The sequence below is a fragment of the Fusarium falciforme genome, chromosome 4 (assembly GCF_026873545.1).
Source record: "Fusarium falciforme chromosome 4, complete sequence".
Taxonomy (NCBI): domain Eukaryota; kingdom Fungi; phylum Ascomycota; class Sordariomycetes; order Hypocreales; family Nectriaceae; genus Fusarium; species Fusarium falciforme.
Window position 1 is genome coordinate 4,111,706 of NC_070547.1, and position 8,210 is coordinate 4,119,915.

The 8,210-nt window shown below is 54.2% G+C and overlaps 2 protein-coding genes across 2 annotated transcripts; both read right to left on the bottom strand.

The window, feature by feature from the left end:
* Positions 1-3,272: 3,272 nt before the first annotated feature.
* Positions 3,273-4,612, bottom strand: NCS54_00597800 (3-isopropylmalate dehydrogenase; the record flags this gene model as incomplete). The annotated part of the gene is made up of 7 exons (XM_053151455.1): positions 3,273-3,406; positions 3,461-4,034; positions 4,071-4,142; positions 4,200-4,220; positions 4,277-4,303; positions 4,347-4,411; positions 4,480-4,612. 7 exons carry the CDS (start codon positions 4,610-4,612, stop codon positions 3,273-3,275), a joined length of 1,026 nt encoding a protein of 341 aa, XP_053007430.1.
* A 664-nt stretch (positions 4,613-5,276) lies between these two features.
* Positions 5,277-7,412, bottom strand: NCS54_00597900 (Hypothetical protein; the record flags this gene model as incomplete). Its single annotated transcript, XM_053151456.1, has 1 exon — positions 5,277-7,412. The coding sequence occupies one exon, from the start codon at positions 7,410-7,412 to the stop codon at positions 5,277-5,279; it is 2,136 nt and encodes a 711-aa protein (XP_053007431.1).
* Positions 7,413-8,210: the final 798 nt, after the last annotated feature.

Sequence of the window (8,210 nt, forward strand, 5' to 3'; positions counted from 1 at the left end):
GCTGGTGTAGCTCTCAACATCGGAGGATTGAGTTCTAGAGCAAACGGGTTGAGATGGGGCCTGAGGAATTAAAACGCCACCATTAAATAAGGTAGGTACGAGGGGGTGGTAGGTATCGTGAAGCGAAGCGCCTCAGTGTAAGTGAGAGAGTAAGAAACTACCCTGTTGCCTCGCCATTATCTCACCATTCATGTAACTCGAATATACGATATTCGACATTCTGCAGTCAGTCAGCGTCTGAAGGAAACAGAGCTCAGCCATGCCCTCAAGCCATAATCCAACCTCGACGGGGCCAAGCCGCTCTCACTGTTGGTACATACAGGAAAATACCTGCTCCGTTCAGCCCACATGTGCTTCTTGGGTTGCACGACGCCATGTACGCTTACGGAATGGAGGGTGAGGTGCAGAAAAAGGCAGAAGGGGGGGAAAAACTCGTCCTGCAAGGGAAAAAAAGGCTTCCATGAGAATGAGACCGACATGACATCAGACGGGCTAGAGAGTTGATCTAAGGGTCGGGGATAACAAGAGAAAGTCCGCAACTCGGGACTGGTCAGCAATTTCATCGAGAAATGATTCACAATACGAAACAGCCTCTTTTTCGGTTCCCCAGCAACAATCCTAAAAGAGTTCCCATGACATGAAAAGACAAGAGCCATCAAGATAATCAACTTCGTATCGTAAACAGGTGGTGTGGTTGCTTCTGTAGGTATTGTCGCTCAGCGCCAGCCACATCCACACCTCTTCCTTCACATGGGGGATCCATCCCAGCCACACCTACACCTCGCAACATCACGAGCGAGTCACAGCTTTCTCACTCAAAAAACCGGGGGGTCAATTCATGGATGCAGGGCTTGAGCAGATGCGATGCAATTCGAAAAAGGATAATCCCGATGGATGCCCACCCCCAATCGAATCGAAGCAGTCAGAACCTGCACCGTCGTTTCCGTCCTATCCGAGAGCCAAGAGGGAAGCAAAGGACGCTTGCCATCATCAGGCATGATGGAGCTGAGCTGAGCTGAGCTTTACTTTGCTTTGCTCTGCTTCGCTTCCATCGCCTCCAACGATAAAGCACGCAAGCACGGCCAACACGTGTGGGTGTGCAACTTGGCGGAGAGGATACAGCTAACGCAGCGAGAGCTCCCTCCTCGACGCATGGCGTCGCCTCTTCGATTGGCTGGCCTCGAACTGCACTGCGTGTCCGCCCTTTTCTTTGCGAACCTGAGCCAGGCACGGTCAGTACCTTACAGCGGGAGCAGGGCACAGACAGCCAGCTACAGCTACAGCACAGCTGCTTGGACAGCTCAGAGTGTGGAGGACGGGAACCTCAACTGATGTCCACCGGAGTCGGGTGAGCTGGCTGATGTTGAAGCTGCCGCTTGCAGCCATCACAACACGGCACAACGCACAAAGCAATACACGATAAACTAACTGCCAGAGGGATTGACTTCTCCTCTCCCGTCCCAGCGACATGCAGCAGTGTTGCAAGTCAGTGCAATGCCGGCCTGTCCATATCATGACTCCTCCTGCGGCCACAGAGGCTCCACCAATCATGGCAATCCCGGTCAACCTCCTTGCTCTCACTTCAAACGACATCAGCCGCGATGTACGATGTACCTACTGACCCTGGATTCAAGCTTATTCTCCGCTAATCTCAACGTCATGACTCTTGGTCTTCTCTCCCCTTCAACCCCCTCTTTTCTCGTATCGCCATCCCCATTCTCTACTGTACGAAAAAGGCGAGCCTGATTCCCATACCTCCATGACCGGCCAAGCTTTACCTCCCACCCAATTCCATTGCCGAGACCAGCAGGAACAAGGCATCTTCTCAAACCTGCAGCCCTCTCTCGACCTGCATCCCCTCGCGAGACCTAGAACCCAGTCTTTGCAGCTCTGCCCAGATCAGCGTCGGCAACTTCCCTTCCCAGAAACAGAGCCCAGATTCTGACCAACGCAGAGCCCGCGTGACAAGACGGCCCCTCCTCCGGAAGCACGAAGAACAAGAAGAAGAGCATCAGGCATCTTGATCCGCCGGGGAACAAGCAGACAGATGGAGCCCTAATGCACGTTTCTCTGCATTGCAACCAACCCGACAGAGACAGCAGTCATCTTTTCAAGCTCGCAAACCGAAAAAAGTCAATCGCGGCGAAGAAAAAAGTGGCATGCTTTTCCACGGCATGAGTTTACTACCAGGCCTTCCCCTCATGCCACGGCGTGGGCAACTCGTGATTCCCGCATATCCAGTCTGACAGGCAGGAATACAACGTCTTGCCGTTGGAAGAATCGGAATCAACGCCCGTTCAACCTGCATCTCCACGCTGCTGCATCTGTCCCCCGCGGTGGACCGTCTCTTGATCGACCTCTTTCTCTTCTTCAGTTGTCATTTGCCAAAGGCCATCCTTGATGCCTGTTGGCACGGGACATGCCATGATGTGACAAAAATCCACAGATAACCGTCAAAACCCTGTCTATTGGGAAGAGGTGCTCTGGATCGTCATATTTCCTCCATGTCTCCGGAAGCAAAAAGGCAATTGGGTTTAGGTTTGGTCTCGACCGGATAGAATTGCTCTCGGTGCCCATCCTCGGAATTATCCATCAACTCTACTCTAAGTGCCATGTCTAGAGTTGACATTGTAACCCAGGCCCAGCTTAAAAGGGTTCTAATATGCGGCTGAAGAGGATGTGTCGTGTGAGGAGGCAAATTTTGCTCATTGTGTAAGTCAAGTAGATGTCTCACACCGGCAGTTAAGATACTGCATCCTCAGCGTAACGTGCATCCCCGGGCTTACACCACGGCCCGCATATACGCTGCCCAAGTTTCGAGACACTGGCCTCATTCAAGAGCAAGCCGGCATCCTACAAGGATTGTCAAACTAGAAAAACCTCTGTTGTCTAGGTTAACTGGCAACACACCAGCCATGGCCACCATGAGCTGGTCAGTACGACCGGCACAATGTACATAGAAATGCCCATTTCAGAATACCGTGGCGGTGATACCCGGTAGTAGACTGAATGCTTCTTCGAAAAATGAAGTATCCCATGGGATATCTTCTTTTGTCATTGATCATTTTACTATTTCTTGTTCCAAAATGGTCATCATGCTACCCTGCAAATACGTTTTTAACTTGCGGATTTCTTCTCCTTTCCAACCATAACGTTAACTCGCATAACATTTTTCTCTCGCCCAACTCCTATGCCTTGAGGATCCGTGTAAGCTCCTTGACGACAGCCTCACCGACCTCCTTGGTGTTGGCGTTACCACCCAAGTCCTTGGTTCAGAGGCCACCGTCCAGGGCAGCACGCACAGCCTCCTCGGGAAGGTTGAGAGAGTATCGGAGAAGCATAGCCACGGACAGGATCGTGCCGATGGGGTTGACGATACCCTTGCCCGAGATATCAGGGGCAGAGCCTGTAAGGCTTAAGTTAGTTACCAAACATAACATCGCGAGAGCATGACACGTACCGTGGATGGGTTCGTAGATACCGTTGCACTTGCCCTTGCCATCAGGGATACCGCTCAAGCTGGCACTGGGCAGGAGACCAATGCTGCCGGGGATGACGCTGGCCTCGTCGCTGATAATGTCACCAAACAGGTTGCTCGTCACAACAACACCGTTAAGACCGGTAGGGTTCTTGACCATGATCATGGCCGCGCTATCAATCAGCTGGTGCTCGACCTTGAGGTCGGGGAACTCCTTCTCAAACGTCTCGGTCATGACCTTGCGCCAGAGTCGGCTCGTGGCTAGCACGTTGGCCTTGTCCAGAGACAACACCTTCTTGTCACCGCGGCCGCGGGCCAGGAAACCAGCCAGGCAGGCGACGCGCTCCACCTCGGCGCGGGAGTAAGACTCAGTGTCCCAGGCAGAATTGCGCTCTCCAAAGTAGATACCGCCAGTGAGCTCGCGCACAATGACAAAGTCGGTGCCGCGGCACACCTCGGCCTTGAGGGGTGAAGAGTCGACGAGCGAGTCCGAGGCGAAGAAGCAGGGTCGCAGGTTACCGTAGGTGCCCATCTTCTTGCGGAGCTTGAGGAGGCCCTGCTCGGGGCGGACGGCCGGTCATGCAACACTTACACCACCCATGAGATGCTCCTGGAGGTTGAACTTGCCAACGCTGGGCTTGTTCTCCTCGATAGTCTTCAGGACCTGCTCAAGTCGTTTACAATTCCTCATCCCAATGGCTGCACATGGTGTCTCCCATACCCGGATACCCTCGGCGATAACCTGTCCATGATGATTAGCACACGAGCGCCAAAAGCTCTAACCAGCAGTCGACGCACCTCGGGACCGCAGTGATCGCCAGCCAGCTCGACAATGTTGTGTGTTCAGCCATTGTTTCCTCACTCGTACGTCTTGGAACCTTTGAATTGATAGGAATAGAGTCGAAATAGACAAGGGAGAGAGTGGTAGGTTGGCTTTCGGGAATGTGTTTTCTGAGTTCCAGCCGATGCTGCCCCGCCCCTCGACGACGTTCTTCCCCCACCATGCCGAGATCGAAGCTGCTGGAGCTCCGGCGGCCGGCGCGTCGCGCAGTGGCCGGCTCGGCCCTCGACGGCAAAGTAGAACCCAAGAGGGCGGCAACGGTATTGGCCAACGAGAGGCCAGACAAAGGTCATTTTGGGCACTTGGTTCGAGGAGGAGGCTGTCTTGAGCTCTTCATCTATGCCTCGCAGGGCTGTTGTGTCTGCACAAGCAAGTATAAGCGTTCTTTTATCAACTCCTCCAGCGTCCAATGTGTGGCATTCGTCCATTCATCATAGCCTCATGCACTCAAGACTCCAGCACATGAGGCTTTAGCCCTCAGCTACTGTAACACCCATGTACGTCATCCTCACAAGACAATAGCTCACCGACCTTGCCCGTGTCAAAGGCAGGAGAATCACGGCACATCGTCCAAGCTAGCATGACCAGAGTCTCATAAAACCAGATGCATGTGTATTCAAATCAGACCCACCCCGAGGACTCCTCCCATTGTCTACTCCTTCAGAAATGCTCATCAACCCAATCCTTATCGAAACGCCCTGAATGATTTGTTTGCCAGCGGTGACGGCACGGCCCCGACACCCAGCATGCTTCCTCGCCCCGTGTCTCGCAGTCGCCCTCCACGCATGTTTGGGGTGTTTGCGCAAAATGCGCAGATGTAAACCCTCGGTCGTGTCCGCGAATTCATATTGATACACTTGCCGTGCAGCCACATCTCACACGACTCGCTGGTTGCAAGGTCAGCCCAAACTCTGTCTGTCTCTGTCTCGGCCCGCCACCAAGCTGGCTGGAAGCTACTCACCACTGAATCATAAAGCCGTCTCCCCCGTCAGCCCCCTTTCTGCTACAGACACACCGGATATCCTGTCTGTCTGTCATGAGGCTGGAGTCGGTGAGGGTCGACGGCGAGATGGTATCGCCCCGGAAGGGGCCCAAGTTGTTGGTTTGTAAGTACCGGTGCTGTCCCGCTCCACCCATCTGATTTGACCGCTTCTTGCGGTCCTCCATGACCTTGCGCAGCTCGCTCGTGGCATCTCCGACCTTGTCGCGGCGCTCATGCATGAAAGTCTCAGTTTCGCTCTCTCCATCGTGTTGCGACCCTCCCATACCATCGTGAGCACCGATACTACTGGTGCTCCTATCGCTGACACTGCGTCTGGAGGAGTGGAAGATGGAGCCAACAGGCTTCAGGGGATCCGGTAGAGCAAACGAGGCGTTGAATGAACTGGTCCTGCTAGGGATGATAATGGGCTCGTCGTCAGAAGATGAGTCTTCATCGTCGGAGAATCCCAATTCGCCTGTTCGACTCCTATCTCGGGACGTCCTTCGGTGGCTGAAGCTTCCATCCCAGTCACATTCATTGTGTACGACGGTTGTTTCAGCACGGGCTCTGCCTCTCGAGTCGATCGTGAACCGGACAGAGGTTCGAGTTCGCGGCGGCTGCAGTGGTGCCTCGGGTATAGAGGCCAGACTCGATAGACGATGCTGACTCTTCATGGGAGACAGCCTTCCGGTCGGCCTTGCTATGGGTCGTCCATTGTCACTGTTCGATCCATTGCTGGCCTGTGAAACTGGTCGAACTGCGGGTGCCAGCTTGGGCAGGACTGGTCGGTTCTGGGTCTGAGGTTGATTTCTCTTGCCTCGGTTCTCGCTGACGCTTCGACCCATCCCTGGGCGGGAGTTAGACTTGACGGGAGAAGGAGCAAGTGCACGATCGGGAGCCTTGGTGGCTCTGAGTTCCTTCACACTGGCTGATCGTCGAAGATCCTCTCCCAGAGGTGTTCTCGACCTCGACTGGAAGATGGTAGCTTCAGCCGAGCCAGCTTGTGTCACAGGGATAAGAGCAGCGCTATCCAACATGGGGTTCTGCGTAGACCCAAAGAGCAGTCCAGGATTCACTCCATTCGCTTGCTGAGACATTCCAAAGGGATCGTCTATTGGTGCGGACAGGGCTGCAGACATGGCAGCACTTGCCGCCGTCGTTGCTGCCGTTGACCCGAGTGGTTTCGGGGCGATAGTGCGGTCACGTCGAGCTGACTGAATGGGCTCTGGGTTCGAAGCGAAAGATGCAGCTGGATCCTGGAATAGCGGTATGTCGTTATTCCAGTCAAAAGATCCTGTATGGCGGTGTCCCTGAACGGGGGTTGTCTGGAAGACATTAGACGGAGAAGCACTAAAGTCAAAGTCCATGCCCATTGAAGGGTCCCAGAAGCCGGCGGTGCCAGGCGTTGGCATGGGATATCCAAACATGTCACCAGAGGCGGCCATCAAAGCGGCAATATCATGTTGCTGCTGAGAGGCGCCGGTGAAGTCAGGCTGACCGAAGCTCTGATCATTTTGCATCGTGAGCTTGTCAGTGAGCTTCCGCTCTCCCCTACGTCCAGTGGGCGGAGGTGTCGCCGTCTGCGTAGGCTCTGCACCGCTGAGGTCGGCCTTTCTGGCTTTCTTGGATGACTTTGACTGCTTGGACGGATCAGGGCTGGGCAAGGGAGTCGAATCGGCTATATATTCTTGAGGAACGGTTACTGAATTCGGCGATGAGGCCAGGCGGCGGGATGGATCGACCGGCGGCAGTGGCAGATTGGGATTAGAAGAGAAGTGATTCACATGGGTTGCAATCTCGGCGGCAAATGTCTCGGCGGACAGCAGCCTCTTGTGGCGGCTGGCGGGCGTGGCGGGACCAAGGTCGACGAAGGGAACCTGGTTTCCCCGAAGGTTCCCTGGGGTCTTGTTGAAGACAGAGTAGTCCTCGGCGAAGCGCGGCGTCCAGCCCCCGGCGTCGGTGACGGAACCTTGCCCGGGCTTTGGGGTCTCGAAGATGGGACTAGGGAAGACGGCGGATGTAGGAGTTTGTTGAGAAGTCGGTGGACGAGGCTTCGAATCGGTAAAGCTGTAGGACAGGAAAACTGTCAGTGGTTGTGCAACAACGTGCATGGCCGAGACGGAAAGATGGCATGGTGCAGTTGAGGCAAGATTTGGAATTGAGCTTGCCTGATAGCCAGTTGATCCCCGCTCATAGCAGCTTTAATTGCTTGTCATCAAGGCCAAACCAGAGGCAGGCCGTGGGAAGTATCAAATTCGAGGTTGGTGTCGTGCACGGTCAGCCTCGGGCCGTTGGAGAATACCTCAGCAACGGCGGTAACACATGCAAAGGATCGGAAAATTAAACTTTGGAGAAACGGTGCAGGTAAGAGAGCGTATGCAGCAGGTCTGTAGCAGGGCGGTTTCGAGATGGGTTCTGAAGATTTCGAGCTCGGCGTGGGCAGGGCAGGACAGCTTGTAACAGGGTCAAGTCTATTCGGATGTCGAAGGTCGGTGCACGTGGGTCATTATAGAAGGTCGTAAACGATCATGGCAGGACGGAAAGAAGGCATTAAAGTCTAAGACTGTTTGTTTTGAACAAAGAGTGTTGTTAGCCTTTGTTTGCAGCGAGGGGAGAAATCAAAGACAGTGGCCCAAACAAAGGGAGGAATGAAGTCGGCATACGGACCATAAGCCCCGATAAAAAAAGAGGAGGGGCAGGAAGGGAAGGGAAAGGAAAGGGAGACAACAGAGACTGGACTGGGCCGGAGGGATAGAGGCCCCGCTAAATGACGCCGAGGATAGAGATGGATGAGGGGGGGAAAGCCATAGAGTTTGGGTTTGAGACTTGGCTGAGGCCTTGTCTCGTTGGCAATCGATGTTGTGGTGATGATGGGAGAGATGGATGTTGATGTTGATGCCGATACAGAG